At 38.1% G+C, this 15783-nt stretch overlaps 1 protein-coding gene across 1 annotated transcript in view; it reads left to right on the top strand.

Moving 5' to 3' along the window:
- ARHGAP28 (Rho GTPase activating protein 28) overlaps positions 1–15783 on the top strand; it is a 74080-nt gene that overhangs the window by 28871 nt on the left and 29426 nt on the right. The window contains 2 exon segments of the mRNA XM_003204978.4: positions 10643–10851; positions 15064–15281. Coding sequence (XP_003205026.3) covers positions 10643–10851; positions 15064–15281 — 427 coding nt within the window.

The raw sequence follows: 15783 nt of genomic DNA, 5'->3' as shown, positions 1-15783 counted from the left end.
GTGATCCTGCCTCTCTGCATTGCTGAGGCCTCACCTGGAGTACTGTGTACAGATGTGGAGTCCTGAGTACAGGAGAGACACAGACCTGTTGGAATGTATCCAGAGTAGGGCCACAAAAAATGGAATGGAACACCTCTCCCATGGAAGACAGGCTGAGAGAACTGAGGCTCTTCAGCTTGGAGGAGAGAAGGCTGTGAGGTGACCTTTCAGTATATAAAGGAGAGCTACAGGAGCAGCTTAGAAGAAGCCAGAATAAACTAGTAACTCAAAATAGTCAAAAGTAATACCTTCCTGCAATACACTATGCTTATGAAAAGTAATACTTCCAGACATGGTTCTGGGCCATCCACTGTTTGTACTTCCCAGGATAACACTAAAAGGCATTTTATACCTTTGTTAATATGGTTGAATCTAATACTAATGTCCAGCTATAACTTCTGTGTTGAAGACTTTTCTCCAGTGAGATTTCTTCTGAGATTTGCTCAGAAATTTCCAGAGATTTTTTTTTGTTGTTGTTTTACTCTCTCGGTGTCAGTATTAAAATACATTAACTTTCAAACCTTATGCACTAAAATCATTTGTCTGGCTTCAGTAAGGCTGCTTATAGAACTCAGAATTACTCATATCACTGAGGAACTGCAAATTATGGCATTATGTTTTGTAAATATTAGTGGTCTCTAGCTTCAACAGTTTCAAGAGCTGCAATGTATTTGAATATCTAGCTTTGAAATACCTGGCATGTTGCAACTTCTCTCAGAATGTTTATGGATGAAATAGTTCAGATAAGTCTCTAAAATAAAATTAGCAAAAGAAAAAAAAATGAAGTTGAGGAAACTAGGAATCTGCTGGTTACTGTCTGCAGGTGTTGCACATTTTTTCTTATTCTAATATCTGCCTTTTTTATAGACATTGCAAAGAAATGTAACATAGTCAAATATTTCCATCTCTCATTGGTGTCCAGCTTGGAAGCATCACTTATGTTTTGGCTCCTGACATATAAAAATCTTTTTCATAGACAAGTAATACGAACATTCAAACACAAATTAGAAAAATGTCACTCGAAGTTTAAGGTGTTGCTTTGACAATTCCCATGAAGATGTTCCTTTTATCACCTTATAATGAACATAGAAATCATTTTAAGGTCACAGAATGTCTTTTATAATTAATTGATAGGAACTTTAAAGCAGTTTTTTGTTTCTCTCTTTTTTCCTCTGTTGAAAACTGGAGAATATAATAAAGTAAATTTTATCTTTGGTCCACCATGTCCTCTGCAAATGTCTGTTCTTTGGAGATCTGTGATCTTCTTCTTGGTGTACCCTGGCTGTTGGCTTTGTCTCCTTCAACTCTAAGCTTCTACTCTTCAGCTTTGTTCTGTCCTCAGTTTTGGTTACATCTCCCATCCTCTGGACAGGCCTCTCATAGGCTTATCTGTAAGCTTATCTGAAAAAATATTTTCTTGCCAACACATTTATGTGCTTATATTATAAATGAAAATTGTCTAAATGAATTTCCAACTGGAGTCAACTGCATCTTTTTTTAAAAAATTCAGCTTTGTCTTTATGCTTACACAGCTATGCTTCTAGTCACTGATGTCCTGACTGAGAGAAATTACCAAATAATATGTTATTATCTAATTTTAAAATGAGTGAAATGAAGATTAATTTATTAATAAGAAATTAGTTGTTTAATTTCCCTCAAAAATGTTAGTCAAATCCTGTTTTAATGTAGCTTGCTTTTTATGGCCTAAAGGTGAAACTAAAGGTGTATCTTGCCTTCAGCAAAGCCAAGAAGGTTGGTTTACCTCTGTTAATATGACCTATCTGCTTGGGATGCTCTGATGATTTTTATTTTTTTTAAGAATTTGAAGTATGTTTTGGCCCTGAACTTTTTGTAAATATTTATAACTGGTTGAAAAGAGAGGCTTGTGTGTGACTGCTTCTGATAAGGACATATGACTGTCAAATGCCATTGAAGAAACACACCCATCAGCTGTAGTCCTCATCCCTTCCCAGTGTTTGTAGTCTCACTGTGCTGTACTGGTGTGTCCTCCACATGGCTCTGTGCAGAAAGCACTTCTCAAATGCCTTTACCTCTACTCAAGGCTCTCACTCAACACAGCCACATTTACCTTCTGGGAAATTGAAGAGGTAGGAGAAAAGGAACAATTTGGGAATGGTTGCAGATGGACTGAAAGGAAGATAGTAGTAGAGATGCTCATTCAGGATAAAGTCACAGAATTTCTTGACATTGATAAGAGTAATCAACGGACAACTTGCTGAAAAACTATTTTTCAGTCCTTTCTATATTAGATGATGTGAAAATTTTTCTTCTGGCAAAAATAAGAACATAGTTCTTTGAGGTAGTTCTTCTAAATATCTCAACTACAATGAGTTATTAAGCAGTTTCACTAACAAAAGTAGAGTCTACTCAGCAAATGTGGGACTCTTTCCAAATTTATACAATCTTTACAAATGTGCTTGAGTGGCAAAAAATAGAATTATGCACACATCTTGGTTTTTGTGTGGCTACAACATTTTCCAGCAGATTTTTCATTCCTTCTCACTGACTCAATATGCCACAAAGTACAATACACCATGGAAAATACAAGCTGAGGGTTCAAAGTTGCCTGACAGCCAATCCAGAACAGCAGAGAAAAATTGAGATGGTGAGAAGTAATGTTTTTCATGCAATTTTTGTAATTTGTAATAACTTCAGAATTAGCAATACCACAGAGAAGGATGTTCTGAATTTAAACATAAGGGATAAATTAAGCCAGTGAGGCTGTAACAGTTTATAACTAGCTGAGAATCTGATCCAGGATTTTAATAATGACAATGTGAAGCTACTCCCCACTCAGTCAAAAGATTTTAAAGTATCTTCCCTCATAAGTATTTTTTTTTTCAGTAAAATAAATATTCAATGTGTTGCTCAGCTTTAAAAAATTAATGTACATTTTAACATCATTTAAGTCCAGTGCCGAGAATACTTTTAAGTATCATGTTCAAAATTATTTTATGTGGATCGCAGGTAGCTGTTAAAATTTATGACTAAAATAAAAATGAATTCTTCAGAGAGTCAACATTCATATTTTGTAGCTCACTCATTGCCTCTTGTATACATTAAAACACATTTAAGGAAAACATTGTCTTAGGAAAATAAGTATGGCTTGTTTGCTTTGGTCCTGAAGCCTTCAAAAAAAAGTATTTACTTAAAAGTGTGTATTGATTATAGTACATGAGACAGTAACATCTGGAGTTCACTTAAAGCTAAGCACAGAGAAAACTTCAAAGCATATTGCATGACTTCATGCTCCCATTTAGTTTACATGTTCACTCTCAGGAAGTATATGCCCTCTTTCTTTGCTTATGTCAGGGACTTAAAGAGCTTGCAATTGTGATATATGTAATTGCATTAGAAACCTTTCAAGAGACAGTATGGTCCAATTCTTTATGATGCTTCCTTAAGCCAAAATGACTCTATTTGTCTCTTGAAGTGCTTCAGAGAAACAAAGTTCTATAAACAGTATGAGCTCATTAATGATAATATGCATGTTAGTTGAAGGGATAACTCATTTAGAAGGCTCTAAAATAAAAATAATTAGATATTCTTCCACAAATATGACATAAATGGAGGCAAAAATAGAAGGTGTACTGAGAGCTGTAGCAATTTGACCCCTTATGTTTCAGTACTTACTTCATGTCTGATGAGTGTTTCCATATTTCTTTCTCTTTAAAAAACTTGGTTTGTGGCACTAGTCCCAAAAATCTTTTAATAACACTGTCCTGCTTACCTTCCCTATGGACTTTGCTTGGTTTGCTTCTTTGCTTGCTGAATGATTTAATCCTCATTTGAGCACCAGCGCTGGTGCAGTCCCAGAATTTAGGTAGGATCTAATGCAATTCTGCTCACCCATTTCCTTCTCATTCATATGATTGTTTCATTTTTGCTTGCTACTTGAAGTGACACCCTAGGTAGCTGCCTGCACTCAGCTACAGAATGAAATGTATCTGCCTTGTGCTTTCTGTACAGCTTAAGCAAGTAGCCAAGGACCTGTAATCTTACTGTAGTATGTCCAGGGCCATCATATATCTTGATTTTAAATTATGTCGGTGTGGAATCTGAAGGTTTTACACTGGATTTTGGGGTGCTCAGCTATCCAGCAATATCTCTGGATGTCTGCCAGACAACTAGAACTTTTCTGAGACATCTACTCAGCATGAGTAGATAAACAATACAGTGCACAAGCAGTGAGCCCAATGCTCCTGAAGGGCTTGATCAGCATAGGGTACAGCGAACTATCAGATATCCTGGGTTCAGTGCTCAGACACAAAGCGTTTATGCTGTACATGCAAAATAGATCAAACATTTCCTGGAAGAATGGAGTTTCCTCTGGTACAGTGCATGCTCCATGTGCCTATGTTTCTTCCTGGAAATATTTGGTCCTCCTTAGATGTGTGGATGTGTTGCATACAAAATTAATTGGACTTAGGCAAGCACCAACAGAACAGAACATTTGTCAACTCTAATAACAAAATATGTTTAAGATATGGCTACTCACAGACATAACTTTCGCTTGCTGCAGGCCATGTCTAAATGTTTTTTATTCTGTCCATAGCCATTGTGATTTGCATCTACCATATTCTGCCATGATTACTCATCCTTAAATCTTAAGAATTCAAAACCAATGTGTTCTGCTGCCTCTTAATGTATGAGAAAAGAATTCTCTTCCAATTTACTTGGAAAAAAAAAAATAAGGGATAACAACATACTCTTGTTAGTGTTAATCATTTGGGAATCCCTGCTGCCCTTTGGGAACAGCTTTGTTAGGACAATGAAGACAAAAACCTTTCAGATTTTGACAGATGCATTGAAGCCATATAGTGCACTGTCTCTGTTGTATCAGGCCAGCACTGAAGTGATGTGATTGCCAGCATGGAGGAGAGGTCTGGGTCATGTCCCCAGAGGTCATCATTGCCAGCAGGCAATACCTAGAGAGCATATTCCCTGCTCTCCACTAGCTCAAAGGGTCTGATTGTGAGAGCCCCCACACTGACACACACAAACAGAGAGATTATTCTGCAATCTCTATGCTCAGCCTCAGGGCAGCCACAATGTGGTCGTTGTTGTAGATGTTTCGTCCGTGCCACTGACGAAAATGTTGCATCAGAGAGCTGAAGAGGACAAGGTGAAATGCATTTTTAGATAGCGCAGGTAACATTGACATACAGGCTTCATAGCTGAATGTCCTGACTGCCACTAGCAGAACTGAAGATTAGTTATGAATAAATAAATGAAACTCTTTTAAGCCTTGCAAGTCCTTTAAATCTTACAAGCTTTTTCTCTATTAAATCTTTAAATCCTAAGACTCGTTAAACAAGTCTTTTTGGTCTAAAAAAAAGTGTTTTCAAAGATAAAAAGGATCTTTGGAAATAAAATTAATTATTTACAGAAGTATCAATTGCAGAATGTTTGTGGAAGTACTGAATATAGCTGATACAGTAATGTGATAGCTCAGCTTATTTTCAAACTCAGCTTTGTAACAGACCAGTGAGAGTAATACGATTTTTGAGTTCCACTAAGCAAGAGGATGAAAAAAATACTGCTGAAGTTAAGTTCCATTTTGCATCTCACTCAAACACTCTGTTGATAGAGAGGCTTGTGACACCTCAGTGCAATTAATGAGCATGATAGGTCAAATGCTAGATCTTAGAGAAAGAAAAATGAAACTTTAGAGTCCACTGCCTACATTTTTTCTAACATCTGCAAGATAATCAGAAAGAGAAGTAAGCAGATGGAGTTGGGAAATGTTGCCTGAGATATACCCCTCTCTGTGATTAAAAGCCACTGAGAACAGAGCGAAGGAAGCAAGCAAACAACAAACTGGGTCACCAGGAAGGAAGCAGAAGATGACGGATTTGGGGGAAGAGTGCTGGCTGAAAACAAACTGTGAACTGTGCACAGAGGTAGTATTTCCAGTTGCTGGACTCTGCCTGGAGCTTTTACACATTTGAGGAAAAAAGAAAAAGGAAACATTGGTACATGACTGCTTCCTAAAAATTCAAAACAGACAAAAACATAGTTTTTAGCTAAGAGGTAGAAATACTGTTTCTCTGCCAATACAAGGTACTATCTCCCTTTCTACATCCAAGAAAAGTTAAGCAGAAAGAGCGTAATTGTTTATTTTGTCAGAAGTTGAGTAATAGTTATGATAAACTGTAAGAAAGATTGGGCACAGACAACAACAAAGTACTCTGCTGCTGTTACATTATTCAGGCACTATCAACTTAGCTGGAATGAGTGAGTACACTGATAGAATGATTGTAATAAGCAAAGGTGGCTTTTGGTGTTCAGATGGCCAGGATAATTTGTTTCCCACTTCTTTCCCCTTCCTTTAAATGTGACTAATTGTGAAGAACTTAATTCAGGATTCACTGAATTAAATCAAACGTAATGATCCACAAGAATAAGATGTTCTGTCTCTGTGCAAACAAGGATTGAATGCTGTTTTTAACTACAAGGTGGCTTTATTACTCCCTGTCTGTTTTATGGATTCTTTACCACCCATTACTTAATTAACTGAAAACACAAGCCTAGCTTTCTCATTAGTCAGCCCATGAGCAATCATTAGATGTCACTGAACCATTTCTTCATGCAGTGTGACTAACCTCTGCTTTGGGGATAGGATAAGAAGTGCTTACTGGATCTGCCATGGCTATCCTGAAATCAGTGTGTGCTGGCAGACCCCCAACAGCTTACTACTGCTTGATATACAAAGCGTAAATCATAGGTACAGTGGGCCTGCTTTGCTATTGCATTCTATCAGCATTACAAACACACCAGAGTTGCTAACTAGTCACATGCAGATGAATCAACCTCCTTGTGTCCCATGGAAATACCCCGCTTCTTTGCAAAAATTGCTCTCTACCTAATACCGTCATGGTTCTCCTTACTGGCACTCTTCAACCCTTTCTTGTGTGACTGATGCTCAGCAAAAGAAGGGTTCTTTGATAACATTAACCACTGTAGTATACTTTTCCCTTATTTCATTTTCTTTTGTTTTCAAGTATTTTGGTTTGTATCTGCATGGGTTTTTGTTTTGTTTTGTTTATAATTGCATCCTGAAAACAGTTTCAGCTCACTCTGTGAAGGCACTGTAATTTTTTTTTGATACTTCATCATCTTTTTCTACCAGTGTTTTCCATCTAGGAAGCCAGATCTGAGACCCCTCCTGCATTCAGTTTCAGTCAGCCTTTCAGATTAGCTCACCACTGCCTGTATGTGTGAGGTACCAGAGGAAATGGAGCATGAGCTTTGTGATTAGTCCTTGTCTAACCAGACTGCTGTTCAAATTTTCTGTAAGAACAACAGACTTGGCTTAGAAGAAAAAAAATACATCCTTGTAAACTTCTCTACAGACACTGAGGAAAAGGACAAACAAACCAGAAAGCCTCAAGGGTGAGAAAGATATAAGGAACATAGGTTTCCGGCTACCAGAGTTCCCAAGTGACAGGCAACCTGGGCTTGTTGAGCAATTTCTGAGACAGGCATGCTGAGTCAGTACTCGTGTCCTCCAAGAAAGAATTAAAAGCAGTGAGGAATATGCTTTGCTTCCTCAGTGGGAATTCTCTGCTTTTTCCTGAAACTGTTTTCAACAGCTTTGAGTAGAGGAAGTGGAGACAACTGCCATTATTACATAAAACAAGACCACTTCCTCCAGGGCAGAAGCACCAGGTATATGGGTCAAAATGGCAGCCAGAGAACTTTTCCAACACATTAGACTGAGAATAATTGGAGAAGATTTATAGCAGACCACCTGGAAGCAAGCTTCAGTTGTTTACCAATAAGGATAAAGCATCTCTGCCTAATCTTTCTTGTAACAGGAATTTTACACAGTGAGATTTAATCTGGGCACAAGTTTCAGATATGAGATTCTCAGCAGACTTTGTTCAGTTGATTTTCAAAATAGCTCCATACTTCTAATATTGTTGTAAATGCATGTTAATTACCCAGTAACCTTTGACGTATTTGGTAAAGCTGGTTGTCACAGCAGTTGTTGCCATGTTACGTGATCTGTTTTGCATTTAGCTTTTCGGTATGGTAATATTACAGAACTCACTGTGAGGAGAAAAGAAACAACCCGCCAAGCCTCTTTCTTCCTAATATGGTGAAATGAAAAGCCCTGGTTTGAGTTAGCTGTTAGAAGTGCTGATGGAGTCAAAGCCCAGGGATCAGTCTGGTGTGGTGCCCGAAGAGCACAAGGGTCATGGTCAAGACTCACTCTGGGAGGGCAGGAAGTGTTTAAATTCCCTGACCATGACTAAGTGATGGAAGGCAGCAAAGTGGAAAAAAAAAAAAGAAAACTCCTCTGCTCATCCCAGCATGCCTTTGACTCCAGCACAGCGAGAGTGTTATTTCTACAAGTGCTGTTCCGGGCAATGCTCTAGAGCAGATGTGGAGGCTCATTTTTTAACAAAACTTTAGGCTAATACTGGAATCGATACGTAGTGAGCAGCAATGTGGGGGGCTCAGGCAGAACTCCGAGCTACAGAGGAAGTTGGGGAGGGACACAAGCCCTTGGCATAAGCTCTCTCCTTGCACAGTGCTGAGTGGAAAGGGGCCCCCAAGGCCTTGAGAGTGCCAGGAAGCTTTGCCTTTTTCCTTATTTGTGTTTGCTATCACCTTTCAAACAAAGGAGCAAAACTTCTCATAGCAGTGAGCAATTGGCTAGCAGGGACTGCTTCCCCATCCCAGCCCTCTCCCCACTGACTGCACAGAGTTTTCCTGGCTGTTTCTCAGGGGTTCAGCTTCTCCTAGTTAACATCTCTGCTTCAGGACACTTGGCACAATATTCGTGATATCTGTGAGGCCCACAGTTTTGTTTCCTTGCTGTGCTGAAGGAAGAGAGAAAGGCAAATCGAAACAAAAAGATCCCTGGCCCCATACCCACTACAGTGATGGTTTATTGGCAGGTACCCCAGTCACCTGAGTTGTGTTGAACAAACACTAAAAGGTCACATCCCCTCAGCAGAAGACTGTATGGTGAGCATCCAATAGCTTTAACCACATGTGTCACAAGCTCTTCTCATGTTCTATAGCTGGGACTTATCCTAATTAATAACAGTTTCAGCACTGTGCTTAAAAACAGTCATTTGCCATCTGTGAGAAGAAAAGATAAAAGCACTGAAAGTGACACCTCTTTTCCTGGAGGATATTTGTCTCTATAGCACAGCAGCACATTTTGGCCCTCTGAAGTTTGGTCATCCATCTGAAAGCTTTGCTTCTGGGCAGCTAGCTAGTAGCATATAGGCAGGCTTGCATCCAGATTGTCCACATTACACCCTGCTGTGTTTGAGCTTGGAGCTAGCGTGGAAGGAACTGCCTGAGCCCACCTAAGCGATGGGAGCAGGCCCCAGGACTATAGCTCCAATTAGCTTCATTATATACTGCAGTGTTTTTGCATCCATTAGGAGACCTTAGAAAAGGAGGGAAATACTGAAAAGGAAGCATCTTTTTTTAATGGAGTAAAAGTGATGTTTGTGGTTTTAAACAAAGGGCTGTTGGCAGGATGATGCCATAAAGGAAAGGAAGAGAAAGGGAAACTGCATTTGAATTAATTCAGATAAGTGAAGGCCAGAAGACCTTATGACATAATTTTCCATTAATTCCTGCAGTCTAGCTCTCTAGTCATAATTATGCTGCCTCTTGACTCCTTTGTACAAATATTGTGGTGGTCTGTATTACTTTCTACTGTAATTACTGTAATTATACTTGCAAAAGCTGTTTAAAGTATCACAGCTGTAATAATGTAACAGAACAGAGTTAGATAAGACTTTTGCAGTGGGTATTTCATAAAATTTTCTGTGAAATTTTACAACTGTCTTCACCTGTATGAATTTACAATGGGAAAAGAAAAGAACAAAAGAACAAGGGACAAGTTTGTTGGTTTACTAACAATCCAAAAATTAATTTAAGAGAAGAAATCTTTGTGTTGAATTGTAATTTGAAATTTGATTTTTAGTGAATCAATTTTTTTAAACAGTGATTGAAATCTTCTGTTTGCCCTAAAATATATGATTTCACTTTTAAGATTTTTTTTAAAAGATTTTATTTATTTTAAAGTTGTTTTTTAAAAATATTTAAACAGAATTTTCAAATGGAAATAGTAATTATTCTTCTGATCTAAATCATCTCATATTTTTCTTCATAATATGCACAGTTAGTGGGGACAAGATGAGTTTGTAATACATTTCAGTGTTCCCAACTCTGATTATTTTTCCTCAAAAGTATTTCAGTGAGTAAACAAAACAGAAAGAGAAAGAAAGAAAAGCTGAGGCACAAAGAAGTTAAAATCCTTTTTCATTGTCTCATTAGAAGAGTAGCAGTATTAGAAATAAAAATTGCATCTCCTGAGTTCCCCTCTCAGGTGTAAAACATTAAAAGTCTTTAAAGAGATAAACTGTTAGATGAAAATAAATCTCCGGTCATTACTTTTATGAGCAAGAGAAATCATGAAGACCACCAGAACTGTACCATTTGCTTCCAACATCTTGTTCCTGGCCTTCCTGGTACAGCCACATTTGAAACCCTGGTTGCATATTAGAAAAGTAAAATATTTTTAGTTTTCATCTCTGTCTCTTTTCAGAAAATCTCTTCCTCGCTGCCGAAGAATTAACAGGATGCTTTCCAATGAGTCAATGCCAACAAGTCCTCCAGTATTCACTCGCTCCAACTCCCAGGCCTCTGTGGACAGCACCTCCATGGAGGACTTCTGGTGTGAAGTGGAGAGCATCAAGGAAAGCAGTGAAGATGGGCCTGAAGAAGCAACACTCTTGGAGTTCAAACCTGCTGATGGTAAGAACATAAACACCAATTCTTCTCCACACCTTAGCATTTCCTGACCTTTTCAGTGATGCTTTTCTCTCTTTCCCTATTATGAGCAAGATGAAAATACAGATTACTTTGAGTCAGGAAAGAGAAACACTAAAAGAAAACTTTATCTCCAGCATTTAATATTCTAAACCAAAATCCACTAAAGGACAGAAAAGTTCAATTAATATATTGGAATTTTCCACTTTCTAGCTTTTGGTAGGATATAAAGTAGAAGTTATGAAAGTCCTGAAGCAGTTTTTAGCTAGATATCATTTTGTGCTATTAAGTTTGGTGGCTGCCTGTTTCTCTGAAATTGACTCAAGGGAATATTAGAGATGAGTCTGAATATAAAGATGCCTACATTCTTCAGCTTCCTAACTTAGTAAAACTCATTGATCTCTTCTATAAATTACATCTGAACAAGTCCTCTAACTTTTCCCAGTTATGATTCCACTTACAAATGGATTTTATTATACAACACAAAATACCAGGTGTTAACATAAGACAAAACTGAAATTTTTCTGAGTTCAAGGCCCACTGATTGTTGCAGCTGTTTTTAGGATCAAGGCCACTAGCCTGGGAATAGCTGATCTAAAGATAGATTTTGAAAGAATGGTGTATTCTCTTCATGCTGCTGTTAACATGAGTGAAGTGTGCTTTTCTTACCTTTACATGCAATAGGATATCATTAATTTTGCTACCAGGAAAAGGGTTGAAAAGGGTAAAGGGTGTTACTTTATTTAGTAATCAAATATGTAACCATTCATGATAAGTATCCAACAGAGAGGTATCTAGCTCTATCTACATGCTGTTTCCATGGGGAATGACTTCCACTCACTAGTTCTAGGCTTCTCTCTTGGGAATAAAAGTAGAAGACCTCCATTTACCAGAAATCTGTTTTCAATAAGGGGCAAGGTCTGGCAGCTTAAAACCAAACTGTACTTCTTTTTGTTGGCCTGTGATCTCAAATAAGGATAGATGGAACTGTAACACTGAAAAATTATGATTATAGGGACTCGGAAAAGCAATCTGCCTCAGTTTGCCCTTATTGGGAAAATGTGCTGTTGCCACTAAGAAGGTTATCAGTGTTCTTGACTATGTTAGGAAAAACATCACTGGCAGATTGAGAGATGTGACTCTTCTGTTCCACTCAGCACTGGTGGGGATGCATCTGGAGTGCCATGTTCAGTTCTGGGTTCCCCAGCACAAGATGAGATTGTGAACATCATGGTATTTCCCTCGTGCAATTATCAGTTGTGAATAATATGTCCATGACTTTTCCCCAACATCAGGGGAAAGTTGCAAGCCAGTTAAGTTAGTAGGACAAGGAAATGCAGGAGCCTATTTTACCAGTTCTCAAAAACTTCTCTGTTGCTCTCATCACTGCTCAGCTAAATCTTCACACCAATGCAAATTGTACTGTACTTCCATATTATCCTTCATCTGATTTCACCTCATTACATTGCATTGATTTTTTCCTCTCTGTCCCAAATTAAAAATGTGACTGCAATGTAAAATGCAATACATCTCCACACTTCATTTACCTTTATATTGTTGTTTTACACACTTATGTAGTACATACACCCACACACAACTGGGAGTTCTTCTTCTAGTTATTAACTTCAGTAATATACTCACTCTACGATTATAAATCTTAGAAATAATTATGACTTCTATTAAGATACTAATAGGTTAATACTCTTTGACGAGGATCAAAATGCTGAAAATCAATGTGGAAGTCCCCAGTGTAAAATAAAAACAAATATTCATCATCCTGTTGAGATCTCTTTGAGAAGAAAAGGTGTAAAATCCTTAAGAAACCAAAAGGACTATAGCAGTCAGACACTAGTAATATGGTCAAAGACACAATTCTGCATTTGCCACTCCAGATGTGTAATGAGAAAACTTACTCTGCTGATATGTAACTAAGGCAAGAAAAAGTAGATCATAATAAATGGCATGAGTTGAAAATGTAGGGAAAGTGAAAGTCAGGGTGTTTAAAATTACTGTGACATGCAGAACTGCTATTAACACTTAGTTTTAGAACTTTAGAACTTTTTTTATTTGGGCTTATCTGAAATTCAAAAAAAGGCACACACCTTTTCTAGCAGTCTCTGAAAGCAAAAGAAAACTACCACTCAGTAGGTCCTCTCTATTATCTGTTTATCTTCTGATGGAGCAGGATCAACAACAGTGACCCTGCTGAAATGAGTAGCTACTAAGCTACTATAAAAAATAATATTTTTGAAAACAATATAGTTTTGTTAGCTCTTACTTAAACTTATTTTCATAAACTTTTTGAGAGTTTTTCTGTCTTAAGCCTACGTTTGTAAGCAGCTGAAAAAGAAAAAGGGAAAAGGCCAGAGAAAACAGTCACAAGGGTGCCTGGTAAACAGACAGAATTACATGTCTACTTTACTATTTTTCATTGCATCATAAAAACAATGTTTGATTAAAAACAAAACTCTTGGAAAGAATGTCAGGACAAAAGCCAAAATGAATATAATTTGGAAAATGAAACATGAAAGGTTTTGGGTAGGACAGCAGCACTCACAAATGAAAAGAAGTATTGTTAGGAAGAAGAGTGAGGATGGCAGAACAACCTCAGGATCAAAACTGATGGAGGAGGAATGGAAATCCTGTCATCCTGTCTCCATTGTGATCCTTTCAGCATCTACGATCTGTTTCGTGGCATACAGGATTGGTAAAACCCCAGACTAACAGAACTGTGTTTTTAGAGGCTGTTATTTTTGTAGAGCTTTTTGAAGAGACAAGGCAGTTAGCCGTGAAGCCAGTGATAGCACATGTATGCTCTTTCATTTGCCCGTACCAATCAAGACTGTAATTCTCTTTTTTGTGTATCAAGCAGTCAAAGTGAAGTAAACTGGTGTCTATCAATCTACTGCAGTCCAATTTTACCAAGAGGAGGCAATAAAGAAAGAATGAGAAGATAAGCATATCATTAACACCATTGCTTCAAGAGGAACAATGAGTGTATAGACTAGTTACCTTACAGAACAGTCTGAAAATTAGTCAATTTCCTCTTTGGTGTGTTTAATAATAATAGTAATACCTTTCCTGCAGTCAAAGCTGGAATACAATTGTTGTTTTGATTGCTTTGTTTCAAGCAGCATATTGCTGAAGCAGGATCAGTCACAGGCAGAATAAAAATGAAGGCTCTTAAAATCTTCTCTGTGATGAGAGATTTAAAAAGACTATAATTGTTTACTTTAGAAAGCAGATAAATGAAAAAGCAGTGACAACAAAACTTAAAACTACAAGGTGAGCCAGAAAAGGTAGATTGGAAGCATCTCCCTGTTCTACAGTGATAGGGAATATTCATCTAAGGTAGCAGATTGCAGTACCAAGCTGAAACTCAAAGAAAGAAAACACTGTTTCACACTGTGTATAATCTCACTGTGGAGCTAGTTCATAAGTTGGCACTAAGCAGGGCAAAAGGAGGTATTAGTCATGGATCTGGGTGTCCAAAACCCCTGGGGAGTAGATTATTAGCTAGTCTTTAACTAGTAGAAATCAGGATGACATCTAAAAGTTAGCTATTTCTGCACCTTGCACCTCTACCTGATTTCATTGATACCTACCTCTACTTGCTTTTTAGTGAGTGGCTCTGGCTTTTAGTTATCTTGTCCAGATGGCTACTGGACTGTCTGAACATCAAGCTTTTCTCCATTGGTCACCTTTCCAAAGTGTTTGATTACCAGCTGATGGAGGGTTTTTAAAGCATCTTTAATCTCATAATTTGTGTGCAAACACACTGCTGTAATGTATGCAATACTGTTTACTTAGAATACCAATTTAATTTCTACCTACATGGCTCCATCTGACAGGACATGGTCTAAGCGGGAACTGAGGATTTATTCTCTTGCACGAGGAGTTGGCCTCCTCGTGCCTCGTTGCATCAGGTTGCCTTCTTCACATGAAGATGTTATTATACAGGTTAAAAATACCTCCTCTGATCTTTTCCTAAACCTCCTTTATGCAGACAGTGTCAAACTGAGTGTTGGTAGTATGGTGACAAAAGCTGAATTAACTTAGAATCTTTGTCTAAGAAAGATTAGATGTGGAGCCTTCTGGAGGTAAAGGCAGACACAGCAGTCCTCCGTGCTACCTCCCTTCCTTCCTGCCCTTCTCTCCTTCTCCATCAAGAACATGTTATGCTCTCTTCCTCCACAGAAGGGGAACTGGAGGCCGAATGGCTGCAGGATGTAGGCTTATCTACCCTGATCTCAGGAGCTGAGGAGGAGGATGGCCAAGCCCTGCTGTCCACTCTGACCCGAACACAAGCTGCTGCCGTACAGAAGAGGTACAACACATACACTCAGACGCTGAGGAAGAAGAACAAGCATACAGTCCGGGATGTGAGAGACATCTTTGGCATCAGTGACTCTTCTGTAAGTAGCTAATGAATTCAAAAGAATGGTCTTGAGTTTATTTATTTTTTTTTTAAGTGTTCTACAAGTAGCTCATGAATGCTTCTACTAGAAAGAAATCTTTTCTGCTGATGGTACACAGCCAGCCAATACAAGTTCCTAACACTAAGTTCAGGCTTTTAGTACTGTATTTGCTACATTTTGAGAGGAAAAGAAGAAACCAAATAAAATAGATGGCAGACAATTTTGCAGCTAACCTGCAGCACAATGTTGTATCTGTTGCCAGCCCTTCTCCTGAAAACTCATTCAAAGACTAACATGTACTCCCTTATTTTTTGGAACCTGATGAGTTACTCTTGGCAGTTGTTCAAATTTCTTCTAACTTCTGGGGACGCTTGCTATTTTCTCAACAGTCCCAGCAGAGAAGTAAAGCTTCTCTAATGAAGCAACTGGGGTTCAAATACGCATAAGCAATTAAACACCTGCCAGCACAATTGCAACTGGTATGCTGGCAGTTACATTT

Source organism: Meleagris gallopavo, chromosome 3 (assembly GCF_000146605.3).
Source record: "Meleagris gallopavo isolate NT-WF06-2002-E0010 breed Aviagen turkey brand Nicholas breeding stock chromosome 3, Turkey_5.1, whole genome shotgun sequence".
Classification (NCBI taxonomy): Eukaryota; Metazoa; Chordata; class Aves; order Galliformes; family Phasianidae; genus Meleagris; species Meleagris gallopavo.
This window is presented reverse-complemented; position numbering and strand designations above follow the sequence as displayed.